Raw genomic sequence first — 20,218 nt, 5'->3', positions numbered from 1 at the left:
AATATTACACACATTTAATGCTAATTGAAGCTTGTTTTTTAGCTAATAATTTTTCTTTCATGTTAAACTCATTTAGCACAACCCTTTTGCTCAAATTTCCTCATGTAATTTAACAAGCTATCTGTGTTTAAGAGTAGTTGGCTATTTTCTTGAATATTGAGATAGACAGAGTTTACCAGCTAATGGAAATCTGCTCTTACACTCACATCTGTATTTTCTAAGGTGTCCCCAAATCTTCAACCAGCTAAGAGCCTACAGACTGGAGTGGGGTCCAGCGTTCCTCACTAGGAAATATGTGTATTTAAAGAACCACCGTAGCAGCTCCTTTCACTTTGCTTAGGTGGCTAAACATAAATGGGACAGGACCTCTCTCTGGAGACTGCAAGCAGCACTTAATTCTCCTGCTGTCTGTACAGGAGACCAAATACTTGAAGAAGAAGGGAGTACCGCGAGTCTGAAGCACCAGGACAAGCAGGATAGCTCCCCTACCTGGTTTTTTCTAAGTGCTGAGTCACTGACCCACCCACAGGGCTATGGACCATGTGAGCATCAAGCACTTTCGAAAACCAGATTTTAAGTATTTCAGAATGGACTTACGAAAACAGAGGCAGATAAATGATCAATTATGAAAATGTAAGTCTTATTTGTACAGAACGAAGAAGTTCATAAATGACATGACATTAAAGTCACTTTTTTGGGAGACAGTATTTCATCTACTGATGAAAAATTGTGACGATCACTTCTTTCTTACTTCCTAAGCTTTAGCAGTATTTAGAAATAAAACACATGAAATCATCCAAATGTTGTTTATATATGGGGCTGAATCTGAACCTTATTTTCCTCATGGTGGGAAGTTTTCAGGTTAGATTTCTGTTTCAGCCGTTGGTCAGCAAACTAAACACTATTTATCACGATTAAGTACTGCAAGTTAAACTTCTGTGATGACTAGTAGCTCCTTCACTTCAAGACTAAATTCATTGCCTCCTCTAGGTCTGTCAAGCTGGTTTTTTTTTCCTCTAAGTTCAGGACTGGAAATATTTATGCTTTTAATAATTTTCTTCTTGTTGACTGTGTTAGGATAGTGCCAAATTAACCATACCAGGGAACTAAATCCTCTTTTTTCCCCAAAGCACAAGCCTACAAAGGACGGTGAATGCTGTTACCTCACTCACAGCACTGAACGCTGTTTACCTTCTGTGCCTTTCCCATGCCAGCGCAGCCTAACAAGACTGTGTGTCCCATTAAAGCCACAGCAGAGCTAAGAACTGGAAAACCTAGTACACTGGATAGAACCTGTCAGTGGAGGGTACAGGGCATGACATAGCTCTGCAGACACAGTGCATAACGTATTGTGGACTTACAGGGCCTTCCAAATGGAAAATGAGACAACAAAGCCAATGACTCCTCCTCTTCCTTGAGTTTGCAACTCAAGCTGTAGGAAGTTAGAAATCTATCCATCATTCTCCTGAGCCAGAAAAGCTACAGTCCCCACCTTACCATGCTTCTTATAGAATAAAAAGCTATTTGAGAAGAAAGACCAACAGTTCAAAGAGTGCAGCTCCTGTTGTATTAGCTATTCATAAACGGGCATAATGTTCCTGCTCCAGCAAACTGAATGAAAGCAACACAGAAACCTTCAATCCTTACTTTTTATAGGATCCTGGGAATCCCAGGACACATTGGATGCTGCAGACTACTTAACCTGTCTCCCCAGTAAAGTGCAATTGGTTCTGAAAGTTCCAGCTCTTGCTTTTGGGGCCTTCCAGAAAGGACCTATGAAATCCATAGGGCCTTCTCACTACTTTCATTGGGAGCAGGATGAACCCACTGTAGAGAAGTTCCTGGGTACCAGACCCATAGGTCTGGACTGTCAGAGCTAAGCTGCTTGTAGGGTTTGTTCTGCCTTTCCCTTTAAACACAGCCCATGAGCTAGCCTGAAACTCTTTTCCCTGAAACACAACTCTACCTTAACTTGGCTTACCAGATTTAATTTTCTCTGCTTTCTACCTCACTGACTTGTGGAATAATTTTGCACTTTTCAGGATAAAAAGGATGGATAGGACCTCACATTTTTATGTTGTCAAAAGATGCTGTTTGTATTCTTAGCCAGATACACTATGACCTTGAGACAGGGTATACTGCTTGATTTGGTCAATGAAGGTAACTGAGTTGTTGCAGTTGCTGCTGCAGTTTTTGGCTTTGAATACACCAGAGAAATGGGCCATATCTGTCAGACACTGAGTGGCACAATTAAATTTGTGCACACTACTATTCTTCTTAAGCAACATAGCTGAAGCTGGCACTCTGAAATCTCTTAAATTTGGGCTAATTTTTATGCAACAGCTGATTTTGACAGTGTCCTTAGACACTGCTTAATTTAGGTTTCACTACATAGGCTTATTAATGTTATACCCTTGGTTAAAGCTGAAGAGCTTGCTCACCCACGATGGGGCAGAGCTTGCAGGAAGCATTTTATACCCTGCTTAGGGTGGCCCAGCTACACGCACCAGGTGGGGACTAGTTTCTGACTCCTGCACTTCTCTGCGCTTCACATCCAGGAGTTTATCAGGGAGTGCTGCAAGTGCGAAATTGGTGCCTATGCACTTCTTCACTTTTGGCCTGTCATAGGTCTGGCAAGTCATTAGGTGACACACCAATCCTCAACTCTGATGGACTTTCCAGCAGTTTATATTCTGCCAGCTATGGGATGATTCCTGTAATGTTGAGCAAACTTAGAAAAGTGAACGCGTTTTTCATGTTTTTATTGATGCAGTCATATTTGGACTAATCTACTGACTACTACTGTATCAGCAGTAAACATATATTGCCTTCTTTCCCCATTAAGAAAAAGGATAATACTTCTCTTAATGTCTCCTTACTTACTCTACTGTAAACATGGAGCTCTAAAATATACCACAATTCAAACTATTTGGTCACACTGTTTCTCAAAGAGTGAAGTAAGTGCTGCTATTTTTTCTTAAATGTGATGTGATGCTTGTAATTTCCTTGTATTACAATACAAAATTGTACCTCTCTGTAGGCAACCAATTCTTTGAAAGTAATTGTATAGCTGCTTCAGTACATAGGAAGAAATTGCTGATGGTTATGCAATGGGATTCACCTGCACGTCATAAAAGGCTATGCAAGTGCAAGGTACTGCAAAGTGCTGATCCTATTATACTGCCAACTCTATGTTCACTTGTTTTTACTAGCAGATTGCACTGACCCAGTGTCTTTATATTACCTAACTAGCTGATTATTTGTATAATGCAAACTTTTCTAATTATTCTATCATAAAAACAGTATTTGCCCAACAGTGGTGAAACTCAGCCAGCCAGCATAAGTCAGCCTACTATCGGCAAGTTTAATAAATATTATGGACTTTAGAAAGATTACTGTATGTCCTTTAACAAACAGGAGTTTCTTAAATTAACTATCTGAACATATTTATACAATACTTAGCAGCATATGTAATGGCATATAATGAATGTATAACTATGTAGTGGAGACTGACCTTCATGTTAAGATTTTGTGATGCCTGTAGGAATTAGCCAATATAGATATTAATTAAATTATTCCTGAAACAGAGACAATCAGTCTGCTATGAGTGTCCTGGAAGCTACCTCAAAGGCTAGCCTGCACTATTTTCCATACCACAGGTATGTATTTGTGGCTGCAGAAAATGTTCTTTTAAGCATGCAAGGTACTTGGTACCCAAACATGCTTACTATGTAAGTGCATTACCAGGCATTCACATTGTCAGCCAACAGAATGTCCTTTAGGTAGCAGTATACTCAGAAGCCATACAGCATACAGATTACCTCATGCATGGAGCAACCCCAGAAACTGCTTTTCCATCACAGCATATATATATATACAGACAGAAGGCTGGAAATGAGCCAGACATTGTAAGAACTTTTAAGAGATTATGGTGCAATAAAGTTCAGCCTCTACAGTGCAGCCACCCACATGCACAGAAGTCAGGCTATGCACACTTCCAGTGTGTTACTGCCTTGCGTCAAGAAAAGCTTCCTCTAGCTCATGTTTGTTCCCACCTCTTAATGGGACAGTTGAGTATCAGCTCATTACTTGGAACATCTTCACATATGGTATCCCTACGGCTGCCAAGGATGACTGAAAATACTGGAAGTGAACAATGGGAGAGACTCAATAATCATCTTCCTTCCTCCTCAGACTTGACAGAAACAGGACTGAGGCATGCAAAAGAACAGCATTTCAAACAGAAGGTCAGCTTCTGCCAGTTTGAGATTTGGTGCATACATTTCACATAACTAAGTTCTTTTCTTGTGCAAAATACATACAGCACAGACTACGCTGCTGTGAACCTTCCCTAATTCACCATTCCTATGCCTCAGCCTTAAGTAGGACCTGAACTATTGTGCCACATGAAGTCTTAGCTCTCTTTGCTGGTATTACCAATACAAATATCAATTAGACCAGCTGTGAAATTCCATGTAGCAAGAAGACCTTTGAGAACTAAATCTGCAGGCTGATACTGACATGGAGTGTAATTCAGTTTGGAAAAATTCAGCAAGCATTACTTTAAATGTTGTCATTTATTAAGTAAACACTTATGTTTTAAAAGCTATATAGGACATTGTTTCACAGGGCTGTGATTCATTTTTGAAGAGGTTAGCAGGCCTGTGGGAATGGTATGGTACTACAGACTCCGTAGACTGACTGAAAACCAAGCACACGATGCTATTTTCTGCCACCTGATTGGAAGTGAAGCTATCAAATTTCAGCCCAGCTCCACATGTAACTGGTCCCTAAGCACCACTCCTTCAGATACTCTTGTTTACAATCTCATGAGGAAATTTGGGAGCTGAAGGGCTGGAAATCTGGTAATCTCCTCAGGACAGGGTGCGGAGGTGTAAGAAGGAAAGGTACAGTAGGAGAGCTTGCATAGGTTTGTTCTATGAACAGAGGACTTCACCCTCCGGGGCCGTAGGATCCAGCACTTTCTGTATGAATTCTTTTGAAAATCAAATTCACATCCCCTTTTCACCACCATGAGTATTTTCAAAAGGTATTTCTGTGCTAAAAGTAGAAACAAGGGGAAAACCCATAGCTCCAAGTATCTGAATTTTAAACTCTAGGTGAATTTCCAGTTCACATAAATGCTTTGGTCTAAAGTCTCTCAGCCCCCAGATTTGGGTAACCATATGAAAGATGACAAATCTAGAAAAAAAACCCATGCCTTACCTTCTTGTAGAGACTTCTCAGGTCTCTGTACTGCCACATACTATTGAGGACCTGAGATGCTGCTTTCACCACTTTTGGCGAATGCCTGTTACACACATATATTAAAAAGGGAAAGAGAGAGAAAGAAAGAGTGAGAAAGAGACTGTTAAGTACAAGACTCCATTCAACCCAATTTTCAAATGCATTGCTATGGATTTAAACCCACAACCAAAATTGTGTTTTAAAGGTCCCATAATATCTTTGGTTGGCATCTTGGAGACCAATGTGTTTTAAGCAAGGGCAATACATGTTGTTTCTATAGTTCTAATTATTCAGCGAGAAGCAAAATATGTGTTCCTCAGCACACTGAGAATAAGGATTCATGCCGAGAGCATAGTAAGAGGAATGGGAGAGGCAGCAACTGGCAAAATTGCTGAGGACCCAAATGGTATTAGGTATGTATGATGCCCTGGCTATGACTTTTGGCATAAAGGACAAGAAGTTAGAGCCAGAATTTCTTTCTCTATAAGCTGCCAAACATCAACTCATGACAGCATGCTCAACACACTAAGCACTTCTTTGCAGTGGCCAAAAGAAACAGTCTAGATGGGTGATGAGCACTGTTCTTGAAGCAGATCCAAGATGCAGAAATACAACTGACTATAAAAAGTCACGACAAACTTCATTAGGAATCCAAATTAGGACTTGAATCTTGCTTACACCACTACCCTTTAATGATTGCAATGTATTGTCACGTTGATAACCATGCATAACTTCACATGGACTTTCTCTTCAGGAAGGTTTTGAAAGAAGCTCTAAACTATTGCTGCAATCAGTTGGAGTAATGTATTCCTCTTGGGATAGGTAACTTTTAAAAAAATCTAAAAAAAATAAATAATCAGAGCGTATTCGGCTCAGTGAAGAAGGGTCAAGTAGAAAAACGACTGGGAAGATACCCCGCCTATTGAGGAAGCATACACTGTGTGGTTAAGCTCTTATGCTGTACCAGTAATACACACAAAGCAGTAAAGAGCTGGAAAACCTTGCAAAAGCCAAAGTCTGGAGTGAGGATTGCTAGAGTTCGGGGCAGTCATTGAGGTGATTCATGTTTTACTCAGAAAAGGCACATGGATTGCAGAACCAAAGAGAAACCAGAAAGCCAGCAGCGTATGTTACTGGTTTGGGCAGGAATCTTCTCAGGGGTCAGGCTCTGGTGCATCCTGTGACCTCTGAGAAGGACCACGGGTAGGCTGACACTCAAGCTGGTAAACAAATGTTCATGATACAGCTGATTCAACTAACTTATACAGTATTTTCCTAGTAATTCATTTGGTGCTTTTTTTTCCCTTTTCTTCCATTTCTCACCCAGAGTACAGCAGTAGGTGGGTAATCGGTGAATAAACAGCAATTTGATAAACCCTTTTAAGCATAATTGTTTTTGTTGTACTCCCAGCTGTACTGCCTAGTGGGGTGCTGGTAGCATGGAGTAACCAGAAAAATAACTGTGCCAACTGTACTGTGAGTACTGAGGAGGAAGAGGAACTATGTGAAGCCAATACGGGCTTGGCCAATGTGACCTTATGAACACCAGTTCTCTTGTGCTGTCATACAGGGAAAGCGTCAAGCCCTGGGCATGTTCCAAAGGCTGGCGGGGCCAGCCCCACACTCCTGGCACTGATACAGACCAAGATACACGGCTAGGCTAGTATCCTGTACTTGTAGAAGCAGACGCTTCACACTGGACAAGATAAATGCATACTAAAGTTTTTTCTGGTATTAAACTGAACATGCCAGAATTTGCTATCAGTCCAACAATGAGCAATTCTGATTTTTAAACAATGGATTACCTACAACAAACTAAAGCAATGGTGCACAATATTAACATTTCTGAAAGTTGAAAAATGAAACTTTCATTTAAGGTAAGCATTTGTAGCACTGTGAGTTGACAGGTTTTCTTGTTCTAGGGCTCTGTGACCTCTAACAGTAATAACACAGGATTGCAACTCAAAGTACTTGAGAGGAGGCATACGTATCATGATTTGGGAGGGCATTCTGGAATTACTCAACACTACCTGGGTTAAATGCTTTCATTCAACATAGATATGACTTTCACAGTTATGAGGGATACTTGACAGGGAATTATACCCTTCAGTCCTCCTAAAACTGCCTGTGATACTTTGACAATTTCAGACTCAACAGGTATTAAGAATCTCTACCAGATAATGAACAGGTAGACAAATGCATTATTCTGAGGAAAGACACACTCAACTTAGGAAAAATGGGTATGAACCTGCTTGCAATATCAGTACATTTGATTTAGAAAATAGAAATAAAAAATGTAAATAGATTTAACCAAAATAAAAATGCAAATATAAATAAATCAGCAAAGCATGGGAAGCTCTGATAACTGGAATCACATACTTTGTTATGCTACTACTTTTTACCTCTTACAATTAAAATGTGAGAATGTTTCAATAATGAATTTGGTATGAAAAGGGTGACAAGAGAGGAAAAGAAATGTCATTAATTTATATTGGCAATGCTCCAATCACACAGGCGAGCATAAGTTCTCACACCAAATGTAGGGTGCATAAATCTTTCCTTCAGGTTGCGGCCTAGCTTTGTGGGGCTCTTTTAGAGCTCTGATGCTGCAGCAGGCTGTGTGTTGACAGCTTCGAGTAGGTGGACTGATGGGTTTTGTACACTACAGTGAAGGCTTTTTGTTTTCAAACTGCCATAGTCCCATTGCACTATACTTCTGCAGGTTGACAGATGTGAGAACCAGGCTATCTGTTTTAGGCAAAAGAAGGATAAAGAGTGAACTCTTTATGAAGAGTGCTTACAGAGGAAAACAGACAAGATGAAACCATAGCTGCTCTGAAAATGTCAGTCATGTGTAAGATTTTTGCATGTTTTGGTGCCTCGCAAAGTAGCCTGCAGGTATGCTAGTGCTCTCTCAGAAGCAAGGTGTTGGGGAAAATCCATGGACCCATGTTTCTACTATGCCCCACCTTACCAGCAGGCCAGTGGCAGAGAAAAGTGTGCTGTGAAGAGGGACAGTGACTTTACATTCTTCATTCCCAGAGAAGAGGAGCAGTGACAGAACTACGGTGAGGTCCCTTCCTTTCACAGGATCCTTCCACCCGCATGTCACCCCTTCTGCAGGGTGAAATCCAACAGCTCTCGCCCCTAATGTTTTTCAGGATCTTCTGGAAGTGCTTAGAGGTAGCGGTTACTGTAGATAATTACTCTTCCTTAAACTGCACATGCAGTGCACTCTGTGCACTCTGTGCACTGCTGATGGTACGTCAAAAATAAACCACAGCAGAGACTTTTTTTATTGGTATTGTCTGCTTCTTGTCACCTTTCACACTGGGCATATGGTTTCTGATGAAACTAAAGTATTCAACTCATGATTGCACAGAGGAGGCAAACACATTCAGGACTAGTAATAACTACTGGAGATGTTAAAAAAGGTGCAAGGTGATTTGCAAAACATACTTGTCTCCTTTACTCTTAGATATGCCAACCAGTTTCTCAATGCCGCCTGCGTCTCGTAAGGCCTTTGCATTCTCCATGTTTTTTGTGATGACTTCATGCAGAGTGCAGCAAATGGCAGTAACGGTGTCATCAGACATGGCCTTGCTTGCTGAGCTGTTGCTGTTGTTAGCGCCTGGCAGTCGGTGGACCAGATCCCTCATGGCATACTTGCCTTTGTTGAAAGAAAATGAAGGGAGAATTCAGAAGATACAGCAATAAAGGGTGACGGAGAAGCAGCACAGGGAAAACACGCAAGACTATTAGCACCATTTTCATCATTGCATGTAATCTAATTGGCTACTGATACTGTTTGGGAGCAAGCCACATTTGTACGATTGCATGTTCAAGCATTTCACACATTAGGGACTCTGCTACTATTTCCATATTACATCAGTTGGAGACTTTGGATATGGGCTACATCATGCCCTTAGGAGAATGAAATGATGATAGTGAAGGTCAAGTATATGTATAAAGATAACCTGAATACCACAACTTTACACAAACTGGCAAGTCATCGCCCACCGTACAACTCATAACTCAAGTTACTATAAATAAAATGTGCATCAGTTGTTAAAAACACTACAGTGAGTGCAAAGCCAATGACGTTGTTATTTGTGAAAAAGTCTTCTCTGAAGGACTAGTTTCACTGTACAAGTTTAATTCTATACTACACACAGTAATTTAACTAGGTTTATCTATCACTGTTTCTATGACCTTATTCAGTGCTCGGAGATGACACTGCACTCTTCCACACGCCCTTAGTTGTATGCATGATACTGACCAGAAAGGAAGCCTTTCTGAAATCTATTCCTGTATGATATTTAGAGATTATTTTTATACAACACTAACTTCCAGAACTTAAAATCTCCTAAAATGAAAGGCGCAATGAATTTCTAAAAGGTCACATTGAGCTGAAGACACAAAAAAGAAATTGTTATTATAACTTTTTCATGTTTAAATGAACAAAGACTTTTTTGCAAAATTACACCTGAAAAGTCATGTAGTGCTTGTGAAAATAATACAAAAGCAGCTTCTGAGAATTTTTATATATATATATATATATATATAAAATGTAAACATATATAAAAGTAGGGCAGTGTTAGCACCATACGAGAAGCCTCACACCAGTTCTAGAGGGTCATTGTTATGCTAAAATGGCAGCTCAGTCCTTCAACGTGATGAAGTCAAGATCACAGAGGGCGAGGGCCTGAAGAAGTTGCTGCTGAGGTCAGTGAAACAACTCTGAATCACCTTCAGTGCAGCTGTGCTAGGAATTTGCATACAGCAATCACCATGAGAGTGTATCACGCAGGATGAAAAGGACAGGAAAATTGGGAAAAATAAATATAATTAGTAATCTAATCTACATCACATTTTATGAATGAAATAATCAGGTATGATTATTGTATATAATATGATAATTTAATCAGACTTTTTTGATCTTAAAAAAGTTGTGATCAATTAGTATTTATGAGTACTTATTAAAAATCTTATTTCTGAATTTATAAATTCAGTTGTGTGTGTCCATATTTGAAAGAAGAGATAAGAGGAAAAACACATCTTTTAACTATCAGATGTTAAATTATTTGTATTTTGCACAATTTTTCATGCTGTGTAGAATTAGAGCCAGTCATTTGAACAGTATATTCATAGTACGGATAACAACTAAAATCTCTGTACTGAAATGCTAAAGGTTATCAAATAGATTTTGTGGTAATGTGAGATTTTAGAAACTACTCACTCTATATCATGTAAAAACATTCCTGATTATAAAAAACATAACATTACCAACAAAATGTGTGCACTAGGATTTGAATCTTACCGGTGTGCTTTCATAGAAATACAAATCTTGTCCTCAAACATATTTATTCCTTTGCACTTACATATTTAATTGGTCATTTGCATCGTTAGATTTTCGGCAGTATCATTAGTATTAGATGTAGCACAGATGTTAACATCACTTTCCCTTTCAGAAATGGTTTGTTTGACCAAACTGAAAAATCTTTTCTTCCCCTACACATATATGAAACATGATTCAAGAACAGCCTGGAATGCTATTTACATCTGCATCAGTTTGGTCTTTGTAACATGAACACATTAAGAGTTGCTGATCACTTACGGTGATTATTTCAGTCTGTAGCATCTAGGAAATAAAGCTTATGCATCAAAAAATAAAATAAACCATGATTTGTTATAGCTTTTACTCTTCTAATGCAGTGTCCGCCTCAGGTCAGAATTACAAGTAGATAAATCAGATTAGTGAGACACACTGCTTTGCTCTGTACACACATCCAGAACAGACCGATGTTCGTTTTTCCTTTCATAGCTCACTTAAAGTGCAATGGAGCATCTCACTGTCTCAGTCCTCTGGTGGAACCAGATGACAGTGATCATTCCATTAGCAGCCAAAGACCGTGTCCCTTAGCTCTGGGTATATGGAAATCTGGATGGCTGCCCCAAGCAGATTTCTTTCCTGGAGCTGGCTTGGTATTCCAGGCAATAGTAGTCATGCCAGTACACATGCCCAGGCACACAAAATGCTTCTTACAACAAATAAATGCTTTGGAGCTATCAGGAAAAGCTCAGTAGGAAAACTAAAATAAACACTATTAAGCATGGTATAAGCATTCTGGACTTATTAATGCTCAACAGTTCTAACACTTCTGCTGTGCACACACTAAAGTTAGGCATGGGAAGATCAAATCAGTATTAGATACTTCAAAACAGTAAACCAGGCCTTTTATAGATAATGTTTAACAGTGGGATGATAGAGCACCCTGTATTTGGAGTGGCTGTAGTAATTCCATCTCAATAATACCATTCAATTCTTAATCAGTTGCATATTTAATCTGAAATATATTTTGAGTTGTTTTGGTTTGTTTGTTGGTTTTTTTTGGTGTTTTTTTTTTTTTTCCCCCTACAAATGGCATGAAATAGAGCCTTCTGATAGAAAGTTCCAGATGACTCACAGTGTAGACCTAAAATGTAGCCAGCATATTGCAGCTGTGGCAGCTGTGCAAGCTGGTGTCCAGTTTGGAGACTGCCCTATCAGAACCTGTAATGACAGTGCCAGGCCCCTACTCTTGCCAGGTGCTGCCCGTGATGGAGCCAGGCTTCCTCTTCCCTGCCCTGTCCCCGGGTGCAGCGAAAGCCAGAACTGCCACCTCCAACAGAGCTCCTCACACATGCAGGTGAAGCAGCTGCCTGCACAGATAAACATAGCTGGTCAAACTGTCCTTCCAGAGGTTCATCAGAAAAAGGTGGCACACCAGTTGGAAGAACAGGGGAGTGGCCGTGCTATAGAGTTGATCTAAGCCACCGTTTGTATGGTCTTAAAGTCTATTAACAAGTGTGACTGTTAACATATTTTCTGTGGTTTTAGTACTTCGAACACTTTGTTATTTGAAAATACATTTGGGATGAGAAGAAGCCCTGCCTTAGCCTTTAAAAATGTGTCATTAATTTAATTTAATTCAAAACTTATATTGAACTTATATTGAAAAAGCAGTAAATTTGCTTTAATTTAGAGTTAAGTCATGAAAGTTATAAGTTAAGGACTGTTCATTATACTGTAGAAAACATTCCACAATCGCTTGCATTCCAAATGCATTTTCTAAAACTATCCGCAGTTAATACATCACTGCATTACATTCACAGAAAAAAAATATCAGGTATCGGTTAACTTCTCTTAATTAATTTCCTTCCCTTCTGTTTTACAATAGGCATGAAGGAGAGAAGAGTCATGGTTTTTAGCATTAACTACAAAAGAAATCTTCAGTTTAGAGTGGTGTAAATATTGAGTAAAGCCAATCAAAGTACAGCTACCTCTACATCAGCCCAACACAGCTGACAACACATGATCCTTCACTTTTGCATTAGTGTTTGTTACAATCTGCCGAGCGTTTGCACTTAGAATTATTTTTTCGATGTTATGAGCCTCTTCTGAAAGCAGACTAAAATGTATAATGGAAACTAGTCCTGTAAGGTCAGGAAAGTTTTACCTAGCACTACCAGTAGGAAGGCTGGGAAATTCAACTTGCACTCAAGTCTTCCTGAGCTGAGGAAGTGAGAACTGATGAAGGCCTTGGGAAGAGAGGATGATGTGTGTGAGAATGGCATTCAAAATAAATAGCATTGTTAATTTTTGTTAGGGTCCATACAGAACTGCTTTGATCTACAAATAAATCGATTTTTTATTTGAGTATTACTACACATTATAAGACCCAAAACTGATATGATGCATAACCACTTGCCTGACAAGGAAAAAAGAAATCATATTCATTTGTTCCATTTCACTCATAAAGGAAGGAAGACAGACATGAAATAGCCATAATTCGTGGGTGGTGCCACAGGAAAAGGGTTGTCCAGTAGGTGTTTGGGACAGCACTTTACTGACACTATACATTTTCAAGTTATTTTTCTAAGATAAGAGTTTTATCACTGTTTTATATTGAAAGCAGGATTTGTCTATCATTGTACTCTAAGTCTTTGAGTGTAAGATGATAAGGTTTGCTTATTAAACATTTCAACAATGCAGATTTAGCATCTTTTCCCTTGCATGATAAAGTCTCATTAGCACCTAAGTACACGCCTCTGTTACTTAATTCAGGAAACTTTCTCCTTCATAGGATCAAACTGACAGCTGTCCTAAGAAAGATTCTGCCTTCAGAGCAAAACCATAGAGCAAACTATTCTTCTGGTAGATTTAACAGGAGCAAAATCATCACAGATAAGGTTCCGCTTCTGGAAATATTTCCCTACTATTGCCTTGAGACAAACTCACTGCTGGTGTAACCCCATTGACTTCGTTTCCATTTTCACCCATCTCTGAAAAATTACTTTGACACATTGGTGCATTTATTAAATAGTTGTGGCATGGTTCCTAGTCTGAGAGAAGAAGACTAGGAAAATTAACCTACTGAAAACACAAGAAACCTCAAACAGATATTAATTGAAAAGAAGAACCCTGTCCTAGAGGCAGAGCTTGCTCTAATAAAAGTAATACACCATTTTTTCCCCCTCAAAGACAACCATTAATTCACATTGTGTAGCTGGATAATACAAAAATAGCAAAATGCCACCATGTTTTGTTTTAATGACACAGATATCCTACTCCAGAACTACTGGTCACAGTATATGTGAATTTTGTTCTCTTGGTTCTAACACGTGTGCTCCACTTCAATTTCCAGACATACATGTTTTTGCACATTTTCATCACCCTTGTGTGTTTTTAAGACCATTCAACCTCAGTATTTCACAGCCTTTTTGGAAAGAATATTACTGGGAGAGCTTTTATTATTACTTTCCATCATTATTTAATAAATGTGCCAAAACTGCCTATTTAATTTGAGTGGAACAAAGTTTGATCATGAGTCAGTGTATTCAACATAGTCTAATAAATTAGAGTGTATTTATCACATGATAGCAGTGGCAGAAATACTTCTGTATTAGATAAAGAGTTAATTTGTGCACCATGCTTTCTCTTGTCAGATACTGTTTTTTTAAGGTGTAACTGATAATCACTATTGGTACTAGGGTAGCATCTGAAAGTGCCCCTTAGGGTCCAGATGTCATTGCACCAGAGGAACCCTATCCCTTCTCTGAACACTGGAAATCTTCAGTACATACTGAGGTGCAAGAGTGAGGTGTAAGAGCCCACAAAAAAATGATTAGGCTTAGTACAGTATGTTGCAAACTCAGGACTTGGACTGCCTAGGCAGTAAAGGTATTATGTAGGCATCAGAGTAGCAGTGAATCCCACGTGATTTAAGAGGGTAAAAGTTTGTTACTTTTCATAGGGAGATTTTCTTCTGCCACTGAAACACCCGAGGGGCAAAAACTATCCCAAATTTTAAAGGCAAAATAGATTAAGAAATAAGAAATGCTGTCAGACTGGGTCTTAGAGGCAAACACATGTAGTTTTTTGTGGGACAGAGGAGGAAGCAAACTAAAGAAGATGAAGCAGGCCAATGCCAGAGCTGTTGGGCCAGCAGCGAAGTTAGTGATGGAAGGAGACAAAGTTGTATTTCTGAAAGCAAGAAAGGCTGCAGTGCTGAGGTTGAGAGACACTTGTCCATGTGAGTAGATGATTACTCCTCAGAGTTCAGGGAGCACCAGGAAAGGTGTAGGTGAGTCAAGAACAAGAAATAATCTACCTGACGTGGTAATGTTGGTTTATAAAGGATGACTCCTATTTCAGAAGACAGAGCACAATCTGAAATAAGGGTTGTTAGCCACCCCGAAGTTTAACACCCTCCTGCTCAGCACTGTATGTATGTATGTATGACTGCCTCCAGACAGGCTTTGTACCACAACCACTGAGCCAGTGATTTTGCTATCCACCCCTGTCCATAACATATAGTCTCCAGCACTGCTGACTGCAGCCTACATTGCATGTGAAGGAACTATAAGTTAAGTCACAACAGTCTGTGTACAGCAACTCTCTCTTCCCTTTGCCTGGTGACTTCTGGTTTGACATGACTTAAGCTGTTGACAGGGCAGATTTATGTAACTCAAATGCAGTGGCTACTGTCAAACCCACATGGCCTGCCCAGTGCTAGCTGACGGTCTGTGATGTTGCTCATCGCAATAAATCAGTTTCAAGTTCCTAAGACCACTGTGCATGAAGTCGTACTGGATGAGGAAAGTGGAATAAAACCTGAGCAGTAGGATTGAAAAGCATACACCCGAAAAACATGGGCCCCACCACTTTGAGCAAGTGTCAGAGAACAAAGGATTTTGGATCAGTTTGGGATTTAGGTGTAAAAGGAAAGCTAAAACCATTTTTTAGGCATGTAGGGGGCAATTCATGTGTCTAAATATAGGGAGCTAACACAGTTTCAAACACCCTTAGACACCTGAGATGCCTGCAGAGTTTGTAGACCTATGGAAGATACACAGTCTTTCTGGAAAAGCAGCTGAAGACAAGGTAGGATGTCCTACGGTCTTTAATGTTTAGGTACCTGAATCTCACTCCCTGTGTTTGGCCAAAAATGTTTTTAGGTATCCAAGACCTTTTACTTCATACCTTAGGGTTGTGCACATACGTCTGTAATCACTGGCACTTCAGAGTAAGTGCATATGAGGACATTTCACTATATAATGTTAATCGACTACAGTACTGCAATTATCCCTATCCAAAAATCTACCATCATGTCAGTTCAGCCATTTGTAAGGGAATGAGCGATGAGTTAACTTAGAGGCACCTCAAAACTCGTGGGCTGGAGCCACTGCTTTAGCTGCTTCACATTAAGCCTAGCCTGCCAATTAAATTGGGATAATGAGTGCTTTGAGCTAGAGAACAATGCCGGATCTCTCCTTGTAGGTTTATTTGAACTTAAATTTTAAGACGCTGTGGAGATAAATTATTTTTGGAGAAGACAGAAAGAATAAAAAATGTTACACACACATGCCCTCCTGTACCCCCAAGCACCTAGGTGCACTTTGCTGATGGCTGCTGAGACAGAACAAAAGATCAGGTGGTCTCAGATTCTCTCTTCACCTCGGAAAAATGATACATAGTTTTCACTTTTCCACCATCTCTGCTGACAGGCAGCAAGATTTCAAGATGTAAGATTGGTATTTGGTATGGACGCGACAAAGGAACAATATCTTCCTTGATGCATTGTATGTGACGTGCCATTCATTGGTGTTCTTTTTTAAAAATCTTTTTTATCAAGAATAAATTCAGCCATAGGTAGTGTAGCATATAAAGCCCTACAGGGAGCAGGAATAGTCATCTTTTACAGTTTCAAGGAAGGAACCTTCAAACTCTCATAGAAAGATGAAAGTACGTGAACCACCAATATCTGTGTTGGCAATGTCAATTGAGATTTGCTTGTAAAAGAATAAAATATCTAAAAGAGTAACCAACACAGAAGCCTTCCTCTTTTTTAAAAGATTAAAGATGCTGGTTCTCTATTTTGCAAGAGAAAGGTATGGCATGAGGAGATGTAGGAATGACAAAGGGCACAGCCACGGCAGTGGTGGAAGAGCAGTACATACAGAAGCTAGTAGCACTGGACAAAGACAAGAGAGAAGCGTTTTGGTATTTCACTCTGAGCATGCAATGGGAAATGACAACTGGGTACAATGCAGTCACTGCTTTTCAGCAAATTGTTTTTTCAGATATGTTTCTTTCCTGTAGCAGCATTTTAATCCAGCCCCCTTCCTCCTTCAGGTTTTCTGCTTCCAGAAACTCAATATCTCCATTTCATGTATTTCCTGCCTCCCTCTGGTTGATCAGTTTTCTTGCTTTCGACTCACCTTCTCAGAGCTGCTCCCTGTCCTCTCTATTACACGACTGATATTTTTCTTCCTTGAGCTGCACATCCCCTCAGCCCTTTGAGTCTTAACCGCTAAGCTTTCATGTCCCTTCGCCACCTCTTGCCTATCTGATATTTAAGTGCATATCTCTGCATCTGCCCTGTCTGCCAAGCTTTTCCATTCTCTCCTCAGACTGGTTTAAATACCTTCAGTTTGATGCTCAGCTAGATCCTCTTTTTGTCACACCTCTGCACACCCATGACCCCTTAAAGGCTCCTGCTTTTTAATGTTCTGAACTAAAGGAAATTTCAGCTAGCTTACAAGGTAGATTTTAGTCTTGAAAATACTGGTGCATTTAAAAGCTATTGCTCTTGTACTGCTCTTGTTGTCTTTCTTGTGTATCTCAATTCCACAGGCAGCTATCTATTTAATCTACTGTTACTCCTAATACTGATTTTACTCCTCTCTCAATGGAATACCTTAATATTCTGCATTTCTCTCACACAGCAAGACTGCAGATATTCAGGCTTTATATTAGTTTTCCTAAGACCTAGAGTTTAAAGAACTTCCAGGGCTCTTTCACTGGCCACGAACTGCTAATTCATACAGCATATCTGTCCCAACGTGTGCTTTAAAGGCTAGATCTATGTCTACACTTTGGATGCAGAAGCCCTTCCACTGGCTCCATCGCAGCTAATGCCAGAACTGGAGCAGTGTATTGAGACCCTGCTGTACATCTCTGCCTGTTTCATCTGACTTAGCCACCAAAATTGCTGGCTTTTTGGCAATCATCATGGGATACATGCTGCCACTGAAAAGTGGATTTCTGGAGAAACTAGCTCTCCTTTGGGGGAGTAGATGTTTGCAGCAGAACAGCCAGAAAACTATTACAGAAATGGATTTATGGGTACCATGGCCAAATGGGAGTTTCTGTTTCTTAACAGCATCTCTCACCCAGCTCAGTGGATGGCTTCTATTTTGAATGCTAATCCATGTATCAGCTGAGCAATCTCTATCCCTTCTGTCTCAATATGGAGAGGCAAACCAACCATCGAACACAGGCAACCCATCTCAGGGTGCATTCTCCAAACTTGCAACCTGGTTTTGGAAGATTAATTTTGGAAGAGTTATAAGTATAATTTGTTGACTGCCTCACTCACACTGGGACTATAAAAATGAGTCGGTTCAAGCCCAGGTTGACCTGCCTCATTATCTGTTGAGGTGATAAGCCAAACAACTACTGGGTCCACAGGAGGCAAAAAATCTTCACCAATAAGCTTCTTTGTCACTCTCCACAGCAAATGAAGCAGCATTTTTTAAGGTAATTTGTCACAAACTCACAGATATTACTGCTCTTATGTTGTTCCCCCTCCCCGGCCAGAAAAATTTGGGTGGTGGCTTTGGCTGTCTCCCTTGAAGTCTTAGCTATGGTAGGTTGGCTGGGAACAAAAATGACAGACTGAGGCTTTATTGTTCTTGGATCTAAGGAATTTGATCTTGCATGCTTGGATTTTACATCCAGAACGGAGGGAGCCCATTTGGGCAATCACTCAAACAATTTCCTTTTAAATTCACTTTGTTTACATTTCCTGCCAAGTATACAAACTGGAAAAAGTATGGAAAGGAGTTGCTAGCCTACCTGTTGACCCAGGTAGTGCAAATATATCTAATTAATCAGCTCCTTTACACACCAACAGCTTTATTTCTCATTTAGACTGCACTGTCATCTTTCCTTTCATCCTTCCACTAGCTTGAGGTAAAAGATTCTGCAAAGGGAAGTGATTCCTCAGTTTAATTGCTGCAGGCTAGGTTGTCTGATTACTGGAGCTGGTTTTAGTCCCTTGCTATCCTCTTCCCTGCTCCCTGCAGAGAACAGAGCTTTTGGAAGGCTGAATTTTAAAAAATATAGTCATTTAATTAATGTTATGATTAATCAGTGTTTCTGAAGTGCTTTGAAGAGGAAAAGTGCTATGTGAGTGTCGAGTGGAATTTTATTTTATCTGTATTTCTGAGATAGGATAGTGTTTCGTTAATAGTCTGATTCAAGGGACTTTAAATTAGGCCATAATGAAGAAATAAGAATGTAATCTATTTTTGGAAAAATAAGTTTAGGCTTCAAGATGTATGCCCTGATCAAACACCCATTGAAACTAATGAGCCTGTCTACCTGTCAGGAAGTATTAAATTGGATTCATAAAGAAGTAGCTTTTCTTTTCTACTTTGGTTTTTACTTTGTGTCCAAACCAGAACAAGATTCTGACAGGAGACTGATGTAGCCAGAGTGAATTGCAACTAGACATTATCCTGCTCTAACTGTCCATAAAGCAATTGCTATTTATTTGCTGCTATTCTTCCTCTTCTTCACTTGCGCTATAGTATTACCTGAAACTAATGAACAAATTTGTCCCCACCGTATGGTCTGAAAGACTGATTATTTTTGCATGCTTTTATACACAGTTATGGCATTATCATAGTGAAATGTACAAAAATTCTTATGTTTAGTAATGTACATTTGAATATGAATGGATACCAAAAAGATACTTATGATATGTTCTGCTATTAAAGTTTAAATAAGATGCATAGATGTAAACGCGTTAGCTCAATAAATATAAATGTTGGTAAAGTGATAGTGTCTTTTGAAAATAACTCTTCCAACATCAAAACCACAGCAGGTCATACTGTAATGTGCATATAGGCCTTAATTACTACAATGTTCAAACATTTCATAAGTCATCACCATGAAAACTCTACATGGAGCAGTTCAGATAATCAACCTGTGTGTGATGACAAAGCAACAACACTGAGGGTATGTATCAGTATTTCATATTGTATGATAGTTAAATAATTTATATTTAATATCAAAATCCTGGTTAGTATCTAAGGCTCAGTGAAACCATACACTAACTTCACAGATGTCAACATCTGGGAGAAGGACAGAAGGGGAAAAAAAAAAAAGAACAAGTAAAAGAATAGCAACAGGAAAAGTGGTAGCTGTTTAAAAAATATTTTTAAAAACTTCAAAGACAACTTATCCCTGAAAGGCTAAGAGTATAATACAGTATGTCCTTCTTTTTCTGCAGCTTGGAATTGTTAGCAAAGACCTTGTAAAGACAGAATGTCCATCTGTTATGCAGCAATGTAACTAAAGCAGACTATACACAGGTCTGCCATAGTAATGAAGTTACAGGTATGTTTATTAGAAATGGGG

At 39.4% G+C, this 20,218-nt stretch overlaps 1 protein-coding gene across 8 annotated transcripts in view; it reads right to left on the bottom strand.

Annotated features, from left to right (window-relative positions):
* Window positions 1-20,218, bottom strand: part of CTNND2 (catenin delta 2) — a 686,661-nt gene that overhangs the window by 32,738 nt on the left and 633,705 nt on the right. For all 8 annotated transcript variants that reach the window (XM_075084268.1, XM_075084265.1, XM_075084267.1 and 5 more), the window contains 2 exons: window positions 8,707-8,917; window positions 5,227-5,311 (listed from right to left, as the gene is read on the bottom strand). In XM_075084268.1, coding sequence (XP_074940369.1) covers window positions 5,227-5,311; window positions 8,707-8,917 — 296 coding nt within the window. The remainder of the gene's footprint in view (window positions 1-5,226; window positions 5,312-8,706; window positions 8,918-20,218) is intronic.

This window comes from Phalacrocorax aristotelis, chromosome 2 (genome assembly GCF_949628215.1).
Source record: "Phalacrocorax aristotelis chromosome 2, bGulAri2.1, whole genome shotgun sequence".
NCBI lineage: Eukaryota > Metazoa > Chordata > Aves > Suliformes > Phalacrocoracidae > Phalacrocorax > Phalacrocorax aristotelis.
The sequence above is the reverse complement of the archived record's forward strand: the minus strand, read 5'-3'. Positions and strand labels throughout refer to the sequence as shown.